The sequence below is a fragment of the Zophobas morio genome, unplaced genomic scaffold (assembly GCF_036711695.1).
Source record: "Zophobas morio isolate AGI-343-1 ecotype UQ-CSIRO unplaced genomic scaffold, CSIRO_AGI_Zmor_V1 ptg000221l, whole genome shotgun sequence".
Taxonomy (NCBI): Eukaryota; Metazoa; Arthropoda; class Insecta; order Coleoptera; family Tenebrionidae; genus Zophobas; species Zophobas morio.
This window is the reverse complement of record NW_026972325.1, coordinates 182,662-206,604: the sequence shown is the minus strand read 5'-3', so window position 1 is coordinate 206,604 and position 23,943 is coordinate 182,662. Positions and strand designations below refer to the sequence as shown.

Genomic DNA, 23,943 nt, shown 5'->3' with positions numbered 1-23,943 from the left:
AGAAATTTCGTTTAATCATCCAGGACGAACCCTTATAATTTGGTAATAATAGTTTTCTGCCCTTTTAAAAAGCAACTTAAAAGGTTAAATACGTAAAATCATTAAACCGGGTAGGGAGTTGTCGTCGTAGCTCAGCGGTTAAGTGCATTGACCGCAAACTCAAGGTACGTGGGTCCGCTTTCCATCGACGTGACTCTCTTTTTCGGTCTTTGATGGTCGCGCACTGAACCTCGCCCTCATAAATTCTATTACAGTTCGCTTCCAATTTCTAGGGCACGTGCTCTTTCCTTCGTTTATAATTTTGTTGTTGATCCCCAGGGAGATAGTTTGAAGAACTAAAATAATATAGGTTTAAAAAAAAAGTATAATATAAGAAAGTCGATTGACTAAAAGAAGCTGTTAGTTTATTTTGACGAGATTAAATTCTCTTAAGTGCTTTGCCACTTCAAACCAAGGGCGAGTAAATACAATACCGAACAAAAAATTGTCAACTCGCTTATGTAATACGCCCTCGGGCGATTAAACCTAATGCTACATGATATGAAATAAAAAAACTATTTTTTATATTTACAAATTTCTATATCCGTTCGATGAGTTTTTCAGATTTTTCAGAAATATTTACCGAATACTGGCTTGATAACCCTATTAATATAGTAGACTACTTGTTTAGTTAAGTACATACAATTTTTTTATAGCTTGCTCAAAAACAAAATAAAAATTAGGTACTGGACAAGATGTTATCCGATCTACCCTTGATAGCTATGAAAGTTTACTTTCGGATATTAACATTCGCCTAAAAGTTTTTATTACTTTTATTAATAATTTTGTTCTATTTTAACTATTATTTTATTAACCTTGCACGGAGGTCCCTGTTCTAAACAGAATAACAAATTCTAAGCGAGAAAGATATATTGGTAAACTAGTGAAGTATACAGGAATGATTTATGATATGCGAGATCCTGATTACTATTTTCCCGAATTTGAGTATTCTTGCTCGCGCACTAATTTGCAAGTATATATATACCATTAATAGTTATAAGACATAATAAAATTTTATTGGATTTTATTATTACTTAGAAGAAGAATACTTTAATTTTTCGGGAGATCAAATCCTTGCAGGCTGAATATACTTTTTAAAAATTTTATTTTATTTATAAAATTTAGTTTTTTAATTTTTATTAATGATTGTTTTTAAGTTTACAATAAAAAAGTTGTAGAAAATATTTTTGATTCTATAAAGAAGTTAAATTTATGTTAACTAGAAGACCAATTTTTTTTATCTTTTTACTATAAACTATATTTTCAATTTTTTTTGCCTTTAATTTTTTTTAATAATTTTAAATTAGGACGTGAATCTTGAAACTATTAACTTTTCTCATCAACGATTAGCTTGTCGATCTGTTTACTTTTGTAAATTTGAAGATTCTATTTCCACTTGGGTTCGCGGGGTTAAGTTTTATAGATTTTTTTAACAGTTTCTTGTAAATAGTTTTTGGGGGTAATTAAAGAATATTATTTATAATTTTTTTTTACTTACAAATTATTATAATAACTTTTTTTTGGTTATTTTAAAATTATTATTTATACCTTTTATATGTATTAAGTTTATTTATATAACTTAAAAGTGTTTAAGTTATTTTTTTATTTTTTTATAATTAATTTTAAATAAAATTATTTTATATTAAATTTTTACAAAAATTTTAATATTTGTTAAGAATTTCGGCGGGATAATAGGTTATTAATACTTTTATTCGGAATTTTGAATTTTTTTTATTATGGAGGAGATTATTTTTGAATATTGATAATTTATTAACTATTTGCAGTCAAGTTAATTATTTTTTTAACGGAGATTTATAGAGTAATAGTAAAAGTTTTTTTTGTAACTTGTGCAGTTAGGGTGGGTTTTGGTTACGGGTTATAAACGGCAGGTACCAGGTAAAGGCACGTGTGTGTTCGAAATTAGATAATATTGTTTTGTAAATGTATATAAGCCTCTCTTAAGGGTAAGGAACAGCCTTTATAATTTGGTTCCCAGGGTGGGCGTGTGGGTCGCTGTTCCACCTTCAAAGGGGCATCTTGTTTTATCACCTTTATCGATCACGAGGGTCTAAGTAATACCACGTGTAAGGACAAACACAACAGTATAGTCTAATAAAATTTTTACTACTTTTAGGTTAATAGTTTCGAAGAGAAACAAGACTATTGCACAGGTTTTATATATTTTTAGAATTTTAATATAATAATATTCCTAAATTTTATGGAAATTTATATTTACTATACTTCTTTATATATTGTAAAACTTTTTATTATTATATATTTTAGTTCAGAAGAATTTTTTTTTTGTTTATATTATTTCTATTGTTACTATTATACTTTTTATATATTTAAAAAATTTTTATCCTTATATATTTTATTTGAGTTAATATTATTTTAAAAATAAATGTTATTATTTTATTTTTATTATATGAACCTTACATCTTTATTATATTTTCATGATATCTTTATATTTATATATATATTTATATTTATTATTGTTATTAGAAAATTATGAGTAACATAATATTCTGATTTATCATATTTATATATAATTTTTTGTATATTATAATATATTATTAATATTATTGTATACTTTTCATGTGTTTATATCTTTGTTACTATTTTCTTTACTCCGTTTTTTATTATGTATTATCATTTATTATAATTTATTTAATATTATTAATGTTATTATTATAGTATACAGTTATTTATTCCTTATTATTTCTCTATATTTCTATTGTATATATTTTTATATTATTATACTATAATTTTTTTAACTTATTATATTAATATTATAATCACTTTATATATATTTACTTTATTAATATAAAGAATTCTTTTACTTATAATTATTATTTTAATTTATTGATATTATATTTCCCTTATTACTTTATTTTTTATATTATTATATATTTTCATTTCCTTATAATTATTATTTGATTAAATATTTATTTATACTACTTTATTCCTTATTCGTATATATATTAAACTTACAATTATTGTTTTTTATATATTATTTTACTAAGTATTATATCATATTATAATCCCCTTTATATATTTACTTTGTTTATTTATACTACTATTTTAATATTTATAATATATTTTTTACTTATTATTATTTTAATATTCCTTGAATATTATATGATTATAATCACTCTTTATATATATTTTCCCTTCATATTTTATTATTATAATATATATATATTACTTGTATTATTTTAATTATTATTTTTTGTATATTATCAATTTTTTTTTATTCAAACTGATTAAAAAAAACATTTACTTGAACTATTTTATAAAATAAAGAATTTTAATCTAATTTTTTTATTATTATAACAAATATATAATTTTTTACTTATCATTATCTTATTATTACCTCTTTTATATTTACTTGCATTATTTATTTATCATATAATAAAAAGTTTATTTGTAGTTATCCCTTTTATTTGTTATTTTTTTATTCATAAATACTTTTTAATTATATGTTATTATGTTTCTGTAGGTAATATCTTTTTTTACTTATTATTATTATATTTATCATATTTAAACATAATTATTATATATATATACTTATGATTATTTTTATAATAGAATGTCTTATAAAAACATACAACGAAGTGTATAGCGACTTTTTTTTATGTGGAACTTTTGAGTTTTACGGAGTTTTATATGAAACGGACGACGCACGTGCGCTTCCGGTGCTTCATTGCATCGCTGCGTATCCGGCTGATTCCACTGCGCTTGTTTTGGCGGACTTATCGCAGCTTCAAAGAACTTTTAGTATTTAATAATATATTTTATTTCTATTGATAAATTTTATGTAATTTTACTTATTATATATACATTATTACTTATATTAAAATTTTTGTATACCTTCTCTACATATAATCTAAATTCGTATATTTAATTATAAGTAAAGTTATATTTATATATATATCTAACCTTTTTAATTCTTTAAATATTTATATTTCTCGATATTTAAAGTTATATCAATATACATATTAAACATATTTAAATTTTTTTATCTATTTATATATATAGGAAGTTATATTTTTAACTAATTTTTATATTTAATTATCACTTTATGTAAAGTGATATATATATTATATATACTTAAACTTTTTTATTTTATTTATATATTTTATATATAAATTTAACTTCTGTCTATATAAATATTTTTATTTTTAAATTTTTACATCTAAAGTTGTATATTTATTATATATATATTTATTTAAATATTCTTCTATAAATTTTTACTTTTTATATTTATATTTATTTAAAGTTACTTTTCTATATTCAAAGTTATATATATTATTTATGATTCCACGCTTATATATTATTATTATATACACATTTACTAAATATTCATTGTTTTTATGTTACTTTTATAGTTATAATTATTTATTTTTTTTTGTCTATAATAAAACTCTTCTATATTTATCTTTATATTTTATTTATTTTTTACAGACATAATATTTATATTTATATATTTTTAGACTTCTCTTATATTTTTTTGTTATTTTTTATATAATTTATTTATTTTTATAAAAAGGTTTAATAGCTTTTTTATACTTTTACTACTATTATTATTTATTCTCATATTTACTATAAAAATTTATACTTTTATATAATTGTGGTATTTATTTTTTTAACGTATTTATTATTTTATAGTTTTTATATACTTTATATTTATTTTTAAATAGTAGTTATCTATTTATTTAATGTATATTTTATTTTTTTTGCTATATTTATTAGTATATATTTTTTAAATATAAATATAAGTTTTCTAAACGTTTTTTTAATATTTTACACTTTTTATATAAATATTTATTAGAAAAATAGAATTTATAATTAAAAATTAGAAATAGCACTAAACAGTATTATAATTGAAAATAGTTATATTTATTTTCTATCCTTTTTCTATTGACTATTATTTTATATATAAATATTTTTTGTTTTAATATTTTTATAATGAAAGTTATATTTTCACTCATTTTCTTTCCTATTTTTTACGTTTTTCTATAGTTTTTGAGTTTTTATGATATTTTTATATAATAAATTTTATTATTTTTCATTAAAAACTGAATCTTTTATATTTTTGGAGTCGCATTTTGAAGATTCATAATTTTACTGAACCCTTAAAAGGAAATTCTTTGACAAATTCTGAACCATTATTTGTTATTATTTAACGCTCTTTCAATTTTTTTTTGGTCTCCGCATTTTTACATTTTATTTATTTATTATTTATAATGATCATATGTTTATTATTATTATTTGTTTACTTGATATTATTTAATTATTATTAATTATATATGTATTATATAATACTTATTATTACGATTATTTATAGACTTTTATTTTAATTATTAATAAATATAATATTTGATTTTATTATTATTTTATTAGTTATTATTTATTTTTTATAAATTTTTTTAAATTACGATTATAGGTACATTAATATTATTTTTTTTATTGTTTATTACTATTATTATTCATCATTCTCCAACTAATATTCCTATTACTTATTATTATATTTTTTATATCTTGATTCTTATTTAGTTATTTTCAGTACTTTTTATATTATTACGAACTTTTTTTATATACTTTTTTATTATTACATTATTTATTGACTGTTTATTATTTATTAGTTTTAAGTAAAGTGGAGGAAAACGTTACTCATTATAGGGATCTTTTATTAGAACACTTTTCGGAAGCTTTAGGAGGAGACAAAGAGGCTGCTACCTTTTTGTTACTAAATAATTTATCGAGAATGTAAAACTTTTATAATTATAATTGTATTAAAACAAAAATAAATAATAGTTATATTAAAAATAATAATGAATTATATTAAGTATAATAATAGTTGTAACAATAATTATTATAATAAAAATAAATTTGTATAGTTAGCAATAAACATTCTTTTATATGTAATAAAGCTTTGTTATATTGATTATCATGAAATTTTATAATAATAATTTTTTTTCATAAGTAATAATAAAAAAAGTTTTTTGTCATTATTTTTATATTATTTACTTGTTATTATTAAAAGTAATTAATAGAATTTTTTATATTTATATATATTTTTGAACTTTTTTTAAGAAATAAAGTTTTATTATTTTGATTTAAAATAAAAAGAAAAGTTTTGTTTATAATTGTATATTTTACTGCCATAATAATATTTATAAGGAAATATAAAGTACTACCAATTTTATTTTTTTACTTCCCAAGTGTATAATACTATTAATTTTTTATAATTATTATTTATTTGTTAATTTTTAAGTAATAGAAAAACTTTTTACTATATTTTTATTATTTTTATATATATTTTTTAAGTTATTTATTTAAATAAAGTTTTATATATTTATATAAATGTTATAAATGTATTTGTGCATTTTACTTATTATTATTTTAATATTTTAAATATATATTTAAACCTTTTTTTTAAAAAACTTTTATAATTATTATATTATTTATAATTATTCCATATATAAAGAAAGTTTTATTAATCTTTTAATATAAATATAAATATAAAAGTTATTATTATTTTGTTTATATTATAAATATATTTATGCGTTTGGTTTTTTTTAATAAAGTTTTATTATTAGTACTTTTATTATTTATTATTATAATAAATATAAATATGTTTTCTAAAAATAATTTATAGTTATTATTATTTTATTCAACTTTTATATAGAAAAATATTTTTTTATACATCAATAAATAAGTTTTGTCATATATTTGTAAATATTTATTTAGAAACAAGGTTTTATTATTATTATTATTATTACTACTTTTTTATTTTTAGTATTATTATTTATATATTTATTATTATTTGTTCAATAACTATTATTATATCTTATTTCTTGTTGTTACTATTTTCCATATTTTATTATTTTTTATTAATTTATTTATTATTTATATAGTTATCTCCATTACTATTCTTATTATTTATTGTTACTTTATATATTTTTAATATATTTATTTATTACTAATTATCACAACTTATTTAAATTTATTATTTTTATTATTTACTTATCCATTGTTATTATTACTGCTAACTATATATTTATTTATTATTTTATTATTATTAAATATAATTTATATACTCGAATTATCTATTATTTACGAATATTAATTATTATTATTTATATATATACATTCTGTTATTATTGCTATTTTTTATATATTATCATTCTTGTTATCAATTATTATTAATATATTATTATTAACTATTTTTTCTAAATATCTATTCTTATTTTTATTATTATTATTTACTTTCATTTTTCAAGACATTGCAGAGAACCTGCTTTAGTAGGAAACTTTTCACTTAACTTTATTAATATCGACTCCAAAACGGGTGCCTTTTTTTCTTTTCAATCGTATTATTTACTTATTATTATTATTTACGTAATAACTTTTCTTACTTTTTATTAATAATTTTTTTTATCATATTATTATTATTTTATTGTTTTCTTATTTATCGCCTTTTTTTACTTTTATTGATATTTTTTAAATTTTTTTATATTATTTCATTATTTTTTTGTTTTACTTCTTAATATTATTAACTTTTACTTACTTTTTATTGGCCTTTCCCTTATTATTCTTTTTCCTTATTACATTATTTACTTCTCTTTGGTTTTTTCTTTAATGTATAAATTTTTTTTTCTTAATAAATTTATTATATACAAAAAAAAACTTTTCTTTTTTTTGTTTACTTTACTTTTTATTAGTAAACTTTTTAACTTTTTTAATAAATTATTTTATTTTACCATTTTTTGTATATAAATTTATTATATATTAACTTTTTTTTATTAAATATTTTTATTATTATTTATTTCTGTTTAGTGGAAGTTCTTCAGGAAACACTAGAATATTTTCTTCCAAAACTTTTCAAGCTTCCTTTATCTGTGGAATATCTTAACAGCGAACGACTTCAGCCTTTTCAAGGCGCTTTTATTATTTATATATATAAAAAAAACTTTATAAAATATATAAAAATATTAATAAAAATAAAATAATAAAGAATATATAAAAATATATTATTTATATAAATTCATATCAATATAATGAATATAGGTAACTACAGTTTTAAAAAATATGGAAGTTTATATAAAAATATATATGAAAAAAGTAAAAAAAATATAAAAATATCGTAAATCTATAATATTAAATAAAAAATTTAAAAAAATATCATAGAATATACATTTATATAAATACAATAAAAGTTAACTTTACGAAATATTGTTAAAAACTAAATAAATATATATAAAAATAATATAAATATGTATAGAAAGAATATTTATTTTTTTTTATTATAAAAATATATCAAGTCTAGAAAACTAAAGTTAATAATATTTAATATAAAAATATATAATATATATAATATAATTATATATTATAATGTAAACCCTAAATATTTACTTTGAATAAGTTAACATAATAGTATTTTTACTACAATCGTTATTATTATATATTAAGAAAATAATAACGAGAGATATGTTTTCGTTATTACTATTGTTAAACTTTTTTATAACATAACCTCTTTAATTTTACTCTTGAATATTAAAAAAAATTTTCTTTGTAGTTTTACTTGGGATAATTTTTTATGTATATTTTGTATGTCTTTCATATTAATTTTTTTTTATATTTTTAAAGATGAAGAAAGCTTGGAACTTTTAAAAAGTGGCTTGCAACTTTCTCCGAATACTACTGTTATTATAAACGAAACGCTTTTGGAAAACGGAAAACTTAATAATCTAGGCAAATTTATAATAATAGTAATAATAATAATAATAACAATAACAATAATAATAATAACATTAAAAGGCTGCGAAAATTTATTGTGCTTGCAGAAAGCAGTAAAGCAACAACTTTTGAACTACAAGTTTCCTTATTATGAAAAGGTTTTCTTTGATCACGCGTTCTTGCTTATTATGATACGCTTACTTTTTATGTTTTTTGGTTCTTTTTATTTTTAATTTTGTACTTATTTAGCCTTTTAATACCGACTTAAGGTTCATTGTTTGTTCTGAAGGGAAATCCATTTTAAAAGTATGTAAACTTTTTCTTCCTCTTTATTTATTTTTATTATTGGTAATTATTATTGCTGCTTATGTTTTTTTTATTAATCTCTAATAATATTGGAAAAGTATTGATAAGCAATGAATAACCAGCCGATTTAGTAATTACAGCTATTAATTATTTTTTACAAAGTTTTTATATATTAATATATTAATTTTAGTGCGACTATATCGTGCCAGTTTGTAAAGTCCGTCCACCTGCTGTGCGCCCAGTAAAAGTTATTATTCTAATTATTATTTCTTATTTTTATAATTGTTATGATTATTATTATTGATTATCAACTTAAAGAGTTTATCTGAAGAACAACTTCACTGCGCGAGGGTCTATTTGGCTTCGATGTCCCACTCAAACTTTTCTATCAGCAGCCAATTGAATGAGGTTATTCCATATGTATATTTCTGTATTTTTAAATTGCTCATTTCGCGTTTTTTGATTTCTTTTATATTTTACGGGCACATTATGATTTTTGCTCGTGGCAGTTTTTTTGTTTGGTTAGTAGACGCATTTCATTATAATTGCAACCCATTAATTGCGCTGAATATTATTTATTTGGTTAATTTAAACGAAGATGGTATTTTTGCCTGCCCGATTGTCTCTTTTTTAGATTAACCAACCAATTATAATATTTTGGTTAATCTTTTTGCCTTTTCTGAAAATTTGGAAATTCAAAGCAGTCTTTACCTACCATACTGTTGCCACCAATTATGCGGAACTTAATTATTATTAAAGCTACCGAAATCTTAGTTTAATGTAAAATGTTTTGCCTCTCTTTTTATTGTTCTTGGCGCTTTTTGCTAAATAGCGCATGTAATTCATCAGGTACCCGTAAATTAGTAGCTGCCCATAACTATGCAGTTTGTATTGCTTAGCCATCATCTTTTTTAAGTTATACTGAATTATACTTTTCCCAATAAGCTCTCTTATAAAACTTTAAAAAAAATTATGATTGGTAAATCAGATCATATCACGTGACTTTGCTACTATGCGACAAATGGGCGTTGAGTTTACTTCAAACGATCTTGATAAGGTTTTATGCGTAGCGAGATATATGTGCTTGAGCGATGGCGCCAGCGAGCTGAAGGTATTTAGTAATATTTTGAATTTATTTTAAAAATTTTTTATCCATTAGTGAAAATACAAGCATACAAATATTGGACTTTTTTTAAAATGTTATAGTAAAAGCTATACAAAACGAGTATTGCTTTAATAAATTTACACTCAAAAACTCCTTTTCCTATTAAATTATATAGATAAGATATTTTATCACTTTATATTATGATTGAAAAATATATTAACGCGTATATAATACATACTTTAAAGCACGTGGATGAAATTCACGTATTTTAAAAAGCGCTAATGAGTCCAATAAGGGTTTACCCGATCCAAATCAGAGTAATTTGAGAGTAAACGCGTTATTAAGTAAAATAATATGTAGCCGATCAATATTACTTTATTAGTGTAACTCTTCTTATTTGTTGTTTATAAGTCAATCATCGTTTGACAATGGACACCAATTATAGTTTTGCCTAAAATTTAAATTATTCTTTTTTAATTTTTAACATTTTTCATTTATTAATTAAAATTTGGTTTTATTAAAATAATTATTAGTTCAATTTTACGAAGATTATTATATATTAAGTAACGAAAGTCATCTATTTTACTTTTACAATAATTTAGAACTTGACACTATTTAATTTATTTAAGGACTTTACCAAATTTTAATTTTAATAACGAAAGTAATTTAGTTTACGTTTACACTAAATGAATTTTTTAGTTGAGCTCTTTATTTTATTATAAAAAAATTATACAACTTTACGATTTTATTTGTGCAATAACAAAATTCTCCCAATTTACTTAAACAACAACTAATTTTAATAACTAATTTTTCTTTTTAAAATTTAAATTTATTATATAACTTTTAATACAAATAAATAAAGACTTTTCTTAATAACAAAAGCCATTAAATTATTTACTTAAACAATTTAAATATTTTTATTAAATTAATTTTAATTTTTTAAAAGAGATTTTTAATACAACTTTACGAAGTTTTAAATTTTTTTATTTTTTTTAAAACTTTTAGTTAAGATTAAAAAAATAAACTTTATATAAAAATATATTAATATTCACTTTAAATATGAACTATAACATTCATAATTTTTAAAAACTTTAGGAAATGACAAAATTATTAAATTTACTAATTAAACTTCTTATATAGTTAAAATTCAACATAATTATTATAAAAAAATTTTAAAAGAAATGAACATAATTAATAAAATATATTGAAAGTCATCTCATCTACGTTTATACTGTTTTTTAAAGTTTACTTTAATTTTAAAAAAATATTATAACTATGTTTTACTAAACAAACGATATATGTACTTTTCTTATGACGTTAAAGTTTTATTAAATTTTAATTTAAATTTTGACACTAAAATTTTTGGCTTCTAAAAGATTTTATATTTTATTATTTGAATATTGAGTCGCTTTGAATTTTACTTTACAATTAAATTTTTTATATAAAAATTAAGATTATTTTTTTAAAATTATCGTATATTGTTTAGACGGAGCACTGGACTTCTGCTTTAGCACTTGAGCAGCTCAGAAAAAAACGCCTTTAAAGATGCTCTTCTTAGGATTTTTATTCTTTTCTACTTTGAATTATAAACTTTAATAAACATTTATAAAATAATCTTTTTTTTTATTTTATATTATAAAAGGTATTCTTTTGGCTTGTTAGTAGCAGTAATAAAAGATAATAGAAAAATTAAAATACGAAATGTTAGTAATTGCAGGCAAATCCAACATTTAAAAAATTAAAGTAAAATATATATACGAGTTGCTTTAACAAATCAAAAAATTGTAAGCATAAAAAAATATTTTTTAAATTTAATTTGAATCTATGCTTCATTATATTGTTTATGACAAAGTATTTTGGAATTTACTTACTCGATAACAAGATAAATCTGCTATACTAATTTAATATACTCAACAAAGTTATGCTACTTATTATATCATAAAGGAAGTATAAAATTACTAGTATGCTCTATACAATTATTATTTTATATAATAATATAATAAATAAAAAATAAACGCAAAAAAGTTATTTTCAGTTTCAATTAAAAATTAGAACTGTTAGCAGTGAATTGTTTCTTTTTAATATTATTTTCGTTAAGAAGTATTAGTGAAATACAAATGCACACAAGACAATTTTTCTTTTCTTTTAAATGCTAAATACCATAAATATATAAATATATTAATATTTTTATTTCGTGTATATGAGTTGTTTCTTAAATTATACAAATTGTTTGAAACAAGAAAGTTAATCTTGAAAAACAGTTTTATTGCGAAATTAAACAACATCAAAAAAAAAATTTCTATGTAGAGAAGTATTACATCCACAGTAAGTCTGCAATAAGTTGCTGAGTTCCCTTATGGAATTAATAAGAGAGAGAAGGTAGAACACTTTTGCCAGACCTTTTAGGCCTTGGCGGGGCGCCTCGGTATTTTCATAAACCCGGCTTGAAAACAATTTTTTCAAGTTCTTGAATTTTCCTTCGACTTTTATTTTCTCTTTTGTAAACAACTGGCTTTAAACTTTCTTGAACAATTAAATTCACTTAATATTTTTTCTTCTTCTTTATCCTCGGGCCCGCCCAACTACTGCTAATTTACAAACTTAGTCATGAATTTTTTATCCTTTCTAAGAGTGGAACGTGTAGTTCGTAATCAGTTTAATAAACGTTATACTTTAAGATTTGGCTCTTTCGATTTTAACCATTATCAAGTTTTTGGTCTTATTTAGTTAGGACATTCGTTTATAGAATATTTAACTTTTTTTTTTTAGCACAAAGATTCATTTCAATTACACGTGAAATTACTCCCAATCCAAATTCTATTAAGTTTTTTCCTGGAAAAGATATTATAAATTCAGGAACTGTAATTTTTAACACTGTAGAAGATGCTAAAACGTCGCCGCTGGCTAAATCTTTATTAGAGATAAAAGGTTACCTATTAATTAAAGTTTAAAAACTTTTTGGTTTAATCTTTAAAAATTTCAGGCGTGAAGAGTATTTTATACGGCAAAAACTGGATTACCGTTTCTAAATTTGAAGAGTATAAGTGGAATCTTTTAGAGAAAGTTATGACGTTATTTTTTCTTGTCAAATCTTTATAACTGTTTATATAGAAAATTGAAGACACTATTAAAGAGTTCTATTCTTCCGGAATATCCGTCTTCGTAGGTTCACTACCAAATGAAGAAACGCCTGTTGATCAGTTGGATAATGAAACGAGTTAGTTTGAATTTAAATTTTATAGTAGTTTATTTCCAGTTACTAAAGGATTTTATAGTTTTACTAATAAAAGAAATTTTGGATCACAAAATTCGTCCATTTCTTCAGGAAGATGGCGGAGATGTTACTTTTGTGGATTTTAAAAAAGGAGTTTTGTATTTAAAGCTTGAGGTAAATAACGTTAATCATTAGTTAATAATAGCGACCGTTCTTTCAAATTTATTATAAAGTCTGCTCATTCTTTTTCTTAAAAATTTATTTAAAAAAATAATTTCATATTTTTACTTTATATTTATTAATTGTTAAGTTATCAAAGGATGCTAAAAATAGGTACAGCTTTATTATTATAGTAAATTATCTTTTAAAATTACAGTATATTTTATGTCTACTATAATTCTATGATAAATAATTGCAATATATTATTAATTTATATTGCGATTAATACGAATACAACGCGAGTATACTATACAGCGACTAAAAAGAAAAATAACATTGGAGTAAGCAAGTTTAACTGATGTTAAATTTTAAAATTTTAAAGACATTTTTTTTGTAGCAATTTTTATTATTCGTTATATTCATTACATTTCTTGAATATTTTTATGGAAAAGTAAACTTTTTACCCTTCCTTAAGCATACACTAATATTGTTGTTGACATATTTTAATTTTTTGAGCAACGTACCTCTTACCAACAATTTTTGTTCTAGAGTATAGATAGGATAGAACTTTATTATTTAAAACTTTTATTTAGTATTTTTCTTTAGGTCTCTTGTTTTTACTTTCATTATTTACTTTTATTATAATAAGTAGTTTGTTGTGTTTATTATATTTTAACCATCAACTATTAAAAAAAGTTATTTTCATTTTGAAAATAAAACTTTTTGTAATTTCTAATAAAAAGTAGTTGTGGTTTTTATTTTAACCATCAGTCAGTTATTTATAAATTTTATAATTGTTATTAAGATAAGAATTCTGAAGTCAATTCTATAAATATTTTTATTTCGAACAATTTAAATTTTTGCTAATATATATAAGACTATTGGTCTTTAATGACTTCGCAAGACATACTAAGAATTTATTAAAGTTCACCTTTTTGCTAATCAATAAAATTCCTTAGCTGAAAGTTTGGTTAGGGTATAATAAATCCTTCACGCTTACATATAAAGTATTATTATTATTTTTAAATCTGCTCATATTATTAAAGAAAGTTTGGAGTGGCGCCCTCAGATTTCTGATTTCCACAGAAGTAAAAAAATTATGTGGTAGAATTTATTTAATTTAACTAAAGACGTTATTAGAATAAGAATGTTTTACTTTTTATATACATCATCCAATTTATGCTGTTAAGGTTATTATTAACAATAGTATTCCTTTATTTCGGGGGACATCAACAACTTTTTAAAGTGATTTAATAAAAAATATACTTCAAGCTTAAAAAAAATGTATTAGAGTTGGTGGAGTATAGAGACAAAATCCCCCTTTTTTTCAAAAAGTTACTTGATCACGAAAACGCTTTTAGGATTTTATATTTGAGGCAAAAAACAATTTTACTTGGATTCACACAGAAGTAAAGACCACAATAATATTATTTTACTTAAAATTTCTGTATGAAAAGCATTGATTGAAAAAAAATTATTTAAGTAAAGGAATTACCTGTCAAATATTAATATATATGAATATGAAAACCTAATAGATTACTTAATTATATAATACGTAAAACGTAGAACAGTGATACTTTCAATTAAAAATTAACAATATTTGGAAGCTATTACTTTTATGTGCTGTACATAAAAAAAAAAATTTCCGTACCCTTTTTTTTAAAAGCTTATTTTGAAATTTACTTTCATCATTTTGTTAAGGAAACTTGTATACCACAAGCAGCCATTCAATTTAATAATTGTTCGAGGGTTATAGGGAAAAATTTTCCAAGACTGATTAAAACTTTTTTTTGGTGTTAATAAAAAGATCGGCAAAGTTTATAGAAAGTTACTAAAACTTTATTAAAAATTTACGTTCATTAGCTTTAGTGACCGCTTTTAGTAGTGTTTAATAGAATAACCATATATATTAAAAAGTTATTTTAACAAAATATTTAAAAAATTTTTAAATTGAGCTCAATTTTTTTTTTTCAAAAAGTTTCGACTTCGTTTCTTGCTTCTTTCGTTAACAGTATAACATACAAAATTGGGGGCTCCTCTATATTTTTGAGTAATTTTTAGTTTTCATATTAAAATATTTATACATATTTTATAGTTCCTTTAATTTAATAATGGATAACATATCCGCATAATATCGTTAAGTGTTAAAAACGCGTTTTATCCTTGAAAAAGGCAGGAATAATTAAACATTTTTTTCGATATTTAAAGAATTTCAGAATATTAAAAAATTAATTATGGTTCGAGTTATGAACTCTGTTTAATTTTGATTAAACGTTTGCAGGTTTTATTTTTAAATTTACTATGCTGCAAATAGTTAGGTCTTTTAGTTATCTTTCTACTCAATTAAAAAAAGCAAATAATATATGAAATGTTTTTACTAAAATATGAAAGTATTTGTATTATTGTAAAAATATTAATTTGAAATTTTTTTAGGCAGAAATTAAAAATTTGTTTTTAAAGTTTATTTTATTCTGCCTTTGTTTAATTTTATATAATTTAATCTTTTAGAACTTATTTTAAAGTTTCTGTTTTGTTTTATAATTTTTCTAAATGCTTATTCACTTAAATATTTGAAAATTTAATAAATTAACTATCTTAACGGATGTTTTGCGAAAATACTTTTACTATACAACTGCTCTTAAGTAAAAAGTAGTGTCGCGTTTTTGTCTAATAACTATTGTTACTATTTTTTTAAAAACTTAGAAAATTTTTGCCCATAAGCTTTAACTTTATACTTAAAGATTAGTAGTTAAAAATAAAGTTCATTTCTCTTTTTTTGCTCAGCGCATAATCCACTCATAAAATTTGTCATAAAGTAATTTATTTATCAATATATTTGCTTTGACTGGGACTTCTTTTGAGTTAGGAAGCTCGAGCCTTTATATTTTTTATGTAAAACATTTTTATAACTATTCGAACTTTTTTAGGGCGCTTGCGGGGATTGTCCGTCTTCAACCGTTACCTTAAAGGATGGCATTGAAAATATGTTTACTTTTTATGTTCCTGAGGTAAATTGATTAGTGTTCTCTCCAAAAAAAAATTTTTTTTTTTTTTCATGTTTAAGGTTAAACGTGTAGAACAAGTAAAAGAAAAATATGAGGAGGTTGGGCTTGAGACTTTTCAAAATATGGAGGAAATGCTCAAAAGGAAGGCTGTTGATACACACGAAAATAATACTAGTTCTTAGCGATGCAAGGATGTTACAAAAATAAAGTTGCAAACAAAAAACCTTCATCTATTTACAAATTTATTCAGCTTTAATATAACCAACTAAATAAAGATTTACTTGATTGAGAAACGAGTAAAGGTAGTGGGCTTACTAATTAACCAGAGCACTTCGGTGTTTGCTATTTCAGTATAGTTGCGCTTCTATTTGTTAAGAGTGTTTTCTATATTAAAGTTTTTTGTATGTATAAAGAAACCTACAATTGAGTACTTGGCTAAAATTAAGCATATGTTAGCAGCGAAGTGTATATAAAGGTTAAGGAAAACTTCAATTCTTATTGCGAAAAATAATTTTAAATAATTTAGTCAACGTAGATATCTAATAAGAACTTCCGAGTGTCTTCTATAAAATAAATATCACCTAACATTCTAATAGCTAAACAACTGATGTTATTAATAAAACAACTTTCGTTAATCAAGATTGAAATTATTTTCCTGGACGGCTTAATTAATCTTTCTTTTAAAGTTTCTATATATTTTAATGAATCAAGCTATCATAAATCGCCTTTCGAAGCTAGAGTCATCCTTATCTCTCCCCTTACAATTCTTACCTCGCACATATCTCTTGACCATTTGATTATAACTCCTAAGCTAGCCAGCAATAATTTTATTTCCAATGCAACAGCTAGAAGTTGTAAAAGGTATACAACTCCAATGTGCTAGTTAAACTTAAATATAATGAAAATGAAGTCAAAAGCTAGAAGTCAAAAAGTTGAATAAAAAAAACAAGCGATGTTTTAATTAAGATCTTTTTCTTCGTCTCACTTTTTTAACAAAGGATACTAAAAAAAGGACTTTACGATACCCTCCAAAGAGCCCGAACTTAACAAGGACTTCGGTTCTGAGAAACCACTAGCAAGAAAATCATCACTTCTATCAGTCGTGTGACGTTTAATTGTAGACTGTTCCTGACAAGTATTCCCTTCCAAATCCACCTGCAAGAGATCGTTAGAGAGATCTCCGATAAGCTTATCTAAAAATTCATCTGTCAAATAGTCGCAAATTTCATTTTTTTCTTTTCCTGCTTCTTTTTCTGAAGCCTTTGCTAATCCTTCAGAGCCTTCACTATCCCCTATTGTAACTGAATCTTGATGAAGTCCCAAAACTGGCAAGTTAGAAGGTAGCATTTCGTATAAATCTTTTTGAAAGGAAGGCACGGCGGAGCTCACTACATCGGCAGTAACAAGCGGAGCAGCTTTCACGGTCAATTGACCATCCTTATCACTTATTTCACAATTCAAATCTATATTTCTTGATAAATGGGGAGAGCAGTTTAAGTCGTTGTTGACGCCCTTGTTATAATTAACTTTCTTACAATTACTAATTATATTACCACTAGTCTCGTTTTTTACAGTGTTAAACCCAGCATTAATGGTATTATGGTAATCTTTGCATATATTAACATTTCCGCCATCACTTTTAATATTCACGTCGTTAACGATTCTATTGGAAAAGGTGCTATCGTCATCACTTTTTAAAAAAACTCGATCTTTGAGGTAAATGTCAAAAATAGAGTCACTAATTACGCCAGTATTTCTAAAGGAGTAACCAGGATTTGGCTCTACTTTATTACCCACCACAGGTACTTGGTTAGAGGGGTGCATATTTAAAGATGGTCTTCTTCTATTGATTAAAACACCAGCAAAACCATTAGAATCAATCGATGAAGGATAAAGTTCATAAGGAAAACAGGAAGAGGAAATTAACTTTTTTTCGGGTACTTTAGTATCAGAAACAAGGTCTAAAGCAGCAATAAGACTTCCTCCTTCAAAAGAAGGAAAATGATGAGGAGAAAAAGTATACGGGAGACTATAAGTATTTGGTTGAATATTAACTCCAGGAAGACGAGGGATTGCTAAGTGCCGATGTTGTGCAAAATGTGAAGATTGAGGTTGAGACAAAAAATTTTTATAGATGGAAGGTGTAGGCCCTCTAGGTGTTGCGTAGTAGCTTGATATCTCGCGTCTCCTTCCCTCTTCCAAGGCAAGCAGGTTGGCTAGTGTTTCCTGGTTGTGCAAATTTTCTGAATTATTATTGTAAAATATAAGAAAGAATTAAAGTAAGAAAGGAAATTAAAACTTACATTAACGGGTGTCGCGCTGACTCCCGAATATTTCGGGTAAAAGGGGCTATAACGATGTTCCATGAAGTCCTTACTCAAACTTCGAGAGTGAGTAACAGGATAGTTGTTATGGTATGTGTAAATCGAACGGTATTCAGACTCATTAGGTTCTGAATTTATGCAGTTTTGTGCGGTTGACAGAGGTCCCTCACCCAGTTTCCCTACTTCATTTTGAGTGTAAACATAGGTAGAAACTTCGGGCTTCTCACGAAGCGGAGGAGTCTTAACCGATGGCTGTTCACGAGTTTCACGAATTTTTTCTTGCTCCTTATTAGCCTGGGTATGTTTAATTTTCATGTGTTGAAGAAGTGAATGCTCTGAAGCATACCTTCGATCGCATTCAGAACAAACAAAATCCCTTTTAAGTTCTAGAAAAGTTCTTCTGTGTCTCTTTTTTTTAGGAACTAGAACGGTGGAAGTATTAAGTTTGCAACAACAGGAATCGCGAACATCACCTTTATTTAAAAGGGGGAGAAGCTGCGGCATTCTCGGCCTGGGAGCCTCACGACGAAAAATAAAGGGGTATCCATAGTCGGGATTATAGCTATTATTATACTCTCCACTCATAATCTAGGAGTTTTTCAAATCGTTAACCGCAAACCATAAAGCTGGTATTTCCGTTTCAAAAAAACTAAAGAGGCCCTAGCCCACAACGTTATTGGACTAATAAATAATAACTGACGCTTTGCATAAAAGTAACGCACGCTATCGCTAAGTAGAGTCTCAAAGTAATATATCTTATCTCGTTGAAACAGAGTATTTATATCGTTTAGATGTTGAAGATTTTTGTGATATAGGGAACCACTCTCTAAAAATTTTTAAAGTACCTAGAACGCTTTCTTTTAGAATAAACAAATATTCTTATTGCATCGTTTCTATAAGTGAAGACTAAGGAAACAATAGCCAACACTAGCGTTAAAAAAGAAACCAAATAGTAAATTACATTTTTTTAAAATAATGTAAACCACTTAAAGAGGTTTTAAATAAAATTTAATTAATTTTTTACAAAACCATTATAATTTTATTAAATAGTTTCCAAAAATTCTTTAGCTGAGTAAGTTTTACAAAAATGGGGTTAGCAACTTTTGTAAAGTAAGGTTTCTTAGAATACCACAAACGTACTTTGTAGTTTACTCAAACCTTCTTGTGGAGCTGGAGATTGTGATTTAGATGACTGTATGACTTCCAGTGAAATATTTAGTATGAGGGCAAAAACTATTAAAACTTTAACTGCGCCAATATCACTTCTTTTGAGGCATTCACAGTTAATTTTTATAACTCAATTTATTTTAAAACATGACAATTGAAACTTGTTAATAAAGATATATCAACAGTATTTTTTAAACATATTACGCTTTTGTGCACGTTAACATAATTTGTGTAAGGCTTTATCAGTAGAACATTTATACCGCTGATAATTGGTATTTTCTTAACTTAAAATTTTGATTCGCAATATATAATTGCTAACTTGTTAGATTTAAAAATGCACACCACTAATTAACTTACAGCTTAAGTTTCGTGCTTCTTCATAGTTAGCTTTTTAGTAGACAAAGGTTATTAAAAGATATAATAACTTAGCAATAAAGCCATTCATAAACTTTGTGAAAACATGAAACGCAAACTTACACAGGGTATTATTACAAAAAATAAAATTAATCTAAACTATTAATAAAAAATTTTTTTGTGACTTACGTCATAAAGACTGCTATTACGAGGTTTGCCGATAATTTTATTTTTAAAGTTATATAGCATCTGACGTAAAAGTATTAATCAAAATTTTTAGTTATTAGTAATATTTTTTAGAGAATAAACAGGTTAAAATAGTTGTCAAACAATATTATTAAAGTCCTAGCATTCTTTAAGTTTTTTTTGTTCTCGTACTATATTTTTTTTTCAATAATTTAAACTAAAAGTGTACGTTTTTGGTAAACATACTCAAGGCTACTTACTATTAATTTTATTAATGCGACATTTTGAAAATTACACCTTATAAATTGTAGTGGACTCAAACAGGTCCGATTACTAATTTATTTATACCGCATTATGCGTCGTTTTTGTTATTGAGGAAAAGCGCTTATAATAATGCAAATATACGGGAATACAACCAACCAATTAATTTTTACACTGTTCAAGATTCACTGATAAAATTGGCCTTCCGCTTTCATCTGCGCTCTTGTTATAAATAATTATTTTAGTTGTATTTATTCAAAGTAATCATATTTAGTTTATAATAAATGTAGATAATTAAAAGTAAAGTGCAGTAAGCTCTTTAGTCGGCTTTGAAAAAATGTTTAAGTACTAAAGCTTTCACAGTGAGAAAATGGGAACTTTACGCTTGTAAATCACTAATTATTGTTATAAGTGCTTGCTGTACTTGCTAGGCCATAAACTATTTTATCAGCGTTTTATAATTTTCTTTATGACTTGCTGGTACATTTATCTCTCTTAGTTTCTGAGGGTTTACCAATTAAAGCTGCGATTTGTGAAGAACTTATGTTAGTAATGTTTATTTGTTTAATTGCACTAATAAACAATTTTATCCCTGAATTTACGTGATAATCTGTTAGACGGAATTACTAAAGTACTTGTAAAATGTAAACTACTTCTTGTTTATTAATTGCTAAAGATGAGCTAAAATGAGTTGTAAAGCTTACTAGCGTTTTTGCTATGGCTTTAATGAACCAAAAAAGTTTTGCTTCCTAGCCCGAAAGTTATTGTAGGAATGTTTACCAATGAAGAGTTTATAATTAAGTTAAGTATTTCGCATCTACACAAGCTCGATATTGATATATTTCGTGAATAAATTTTATTGTAAATATTTGTACTTCCCTAAAGAAGGTTTATATATTTAAAAAGAAACAGTAGAAGACAGCAAATAAAAATTTTTTGTGAACCCTTCTGCAATGTTAAAAAAGAGTCTTAAAGTTATTCGCAAAATTTTATAATTTAAGCATAAATAAAACAAATTACAGATGGTGAAGGGGAAAAAGTAATTTTTTAAGGCTTACCGTTTTTTAAACTGAATAATAATTTGTAACCAAAGTTAAGTGGTGCTCGACTTCCCTTTTCTCTAAAGCACAAGGTCTTAGCAAAGTTAAAAATAACCTAAGCAACCCAAGTGATCTGTACGACGTATTAGTTAGATATAATAATTTTTAAAAGTGTATCCCCACTTCTATATATTTTTCAGAGTAACCCGCTCCAAAGCTAGTTGTAAGGCCTATAACGACTAACTTATTTGGCAACCAATTCTAATACTAAAAGCATAATGTGCTTAAAAAATTAAAACATTAAAAATGCCTACAATTTTACTCGGCCTAAATATTCTTTTGGGCATTTTGGAATCCTTGTATACTAATTAAAGTGGCTAAACCTAATCAATAAATCAAGTAAATAACCCATTTAAGTAATTAAAATGACTGGGTCTATACACTATTTTAACCATTTGGTAGACATTGTTTCGTAAACGTTCTGATTTAGTGCACGTAACTATAATAATATATGCAACTTTATTGAACTATTTCGTTTATTAAAAACAGAGCTGTAATATACAATAATTAAGCATCTTAAATTTTACATATAAAGAGAGCTATAACCAGTTATCTAAACTTTGTTCAAATAAATATTTATATCGAGACAGATGACTAATTTTAGCCTGCTTCCTTTTACAATATGCTACAGTTCGACACCTTTATGATAATTAGCTTAAGGTATCCTTACAAATTATAGTTATTGTGCTTTCGACTTTGATAAAGTTTTTGTATTGTTAGAAGACATAGCATGTTAAATAGTCATATACGGTTAAGAACTTGTTCAATTTAAGTAGAATCAAACTAACTACAATTTTAGAATTGCTAATTAGTTCATCCTGCTAAAGTAGAACTCTAAACTAAAGAGAAATCAAGCTTCTATCTCTAACTTAAAAGGCTAGAGCTCTATCGTTGAGCTATTAGTTAAGTAAACTAGTAGAGATGGCTGACGTATTTCGAATGCAAAGAAAACTATAAAAATATAAAGTTATAATTGTATTTTAAGGTGAATAGAAGAAAACTTATTTTTTTCCCACTCCCTTCTATTTACTTTAGCTTACGAGTTGTTATATCATTTTAAAGTACAAAGTAAATATTCGACTGACCAGGGCGCGAAAACATGACTATGACGAGTATACTTAAACTTGAGCAGTCATCTCACTTAAATACGTATACACGTTCTTTTCTTTTATTTATTTAACAAAAAAAAATACCTGTTAACATAAATTTGTGGGACAGTGCTAATTCCGCTTTGAAATTCATTGAATCTTCAAAGATTTCTAATCAATAAAGTTTTTCATCCTGTAAAACTTTAAGCATAAGGTAAATAAAAAGCTCTAGATTTCTTATAATAAAGAGATAAGAATTCTGTTCCAGTTAAGGCGAGCAGAAAAGAGAATAAGCTACAACAGAAATTATTTTTGAGTCCCGTACAAAAAAACTTAAGGGGGAATGCTGTAACCTGATAATATTATAAAATATATTAGGCCTGAACAATAGCTTATAAGGGCTCTATTTTTAAAACATAAAGGAATTGTATTTTTAGATTTCGTATTTAAAGGTTAAGGCTTTGTTAGAGAGGAATTATTTAGAGCTTCGCTATTCCTAAGCTAAAAGTGACAGTTAAAAATCTGTCTTTTACAAAAATCTACCTTCTCGGGACTATATTAAATTCTGGTCGTGTTAGTTCACTGGCTATTATACGAAAACACCTTAAAAGAAAACGTAACTTTATATGTACTTTCATTAACGATAAATTTTGCGCAACTATGGCAAAAGTTTATATTTTAAAAAGTTATATTACGAAGTTTATTTGTTACTTTTTTATAATGATATAAAGGGAAGTAATTAAATTTTGAATAAAACTATATAGAAGTTTTCATGCCACTAAATTTCGTGGTTTTCTGCAGTCTAAAAGCGTCAAAGCGCTAGTCATTTGGTTATAAAGTTTGTTGCAAGGTTAAAAATTTTCTTTTACTTTATTTACAAAATGGTTTGAATT

The 23,943-nt window shown here is 23.9% G+C and overlaps 3 protein-coding genes and 1 long non-coding RNA gene across 6 annotated transcripts; 3 read left to right on the top strand and 1 right to left on the bottom strand.

The window, feature by feature from the left end:
* The first annotated feature begins 599 nt into the window (after nt 1–599).
* On the top strand, nt 600–1,123 carry LOC135146257 (uncharacterized). The gene is made up of 4 exons (XR_010283758.1): nt 600–669; nt 723–799; nt 866–1,012; nt 1,078–1,123. It is a non-coding gene; the product is annotated as an uncharacterized LOC135146257 (long non-coding RNA).
* Nucleotides 1,124–1,181: 58 nt separating this feature from the next.
* Nucleotides 1,182–11,735, top strand: LOC135146271 (uncharacterized). The gene is made up of 14 exons (XM_064078434.1): nt 1,182–1,187; nt 1,347–1,448; nt 2,174–2,210; nt 3,628–3,816; nt 5,685–5,808; nt 7,326–7,393; nt 7,882–7,983; nt 8,692–8,796; nt 8,863–8,939; nt 9,031–9,087; nt 9,278–9,334; nt 9,406–9,495; nt 10,076–10,198; nt 11,679–11,735. The coding sequence occupies exons 1-14, from the start codon at nt 1,182–1,184 to the stop codon at nt 11,733–11,735; spliced, it is 1,194 nt and encodes a 397-aa protein (XP_063934504.1).
* A 158-nt stretch (nt 11,736–11,893) lies between these two features.
* LOC135146270 (NFU1 iron-sulfur cluster scaffold homolog, mitochondrial-like) lies at nt 11,894–16,767 on the top strand. Its single transcript, XM_064078433.1, has 7 exons — nt 11,894–11,909; nt 12,962–13,120; nt 13,176–13,255; nt 13,304–13,409; nt 13,468–13,580; nt 16,493–16,573; nt 16,630–16,767. Exons 1-7 carry the CDS (start codon nt 11,894–11,896, stop codon nt 16,750–16,752), a joined length of 678 nt encoding a protein of 225 aa, XP_063934503.1. The 3' UTR covers nt 16,753–16,767.
* Nucleotides 16,768–17,527: 760 nt separating this feature from the next.
* On the bottom strand, nt 17,528–19,404 carry LOC135146267 (uncharacterized). 3 transcript variants are annotated; one of them, XM_064078429.1, is made up of 3 exons: nt 19,241–19,404; nt 18,874–19,188; nt 17,528–18,796 (listed from the first exon to the last, which is right to left on the bottom strand). In XM_064078429.1, exons 1-3 carry the CDS (start codon nt 19,250–19,252, stop codon nt 17,573–17,575), a joined length of 1,551 nt encoding a protein of 516 aa, XP_063934499.1. In that variant the 5' UTR covers nt 19,253–19,404; the 3' UTR covers nt 17,528–17,572. The 3 variants fall into 3 exon arrangements, 2 of the variants coding, with proteins under 2 accessions (XP_063934499.1, XP_063934498.1); XR_010283766.1 differs by having other exon boundaries at nt 17,528–18,813; nt 18,874–19,404; XM_064078428.1 differs by having other exon boundaries at nt 18,874–19,404.
* Nucleotides 19,405–23,943: the final 4,539 nt, after the last annotated feature.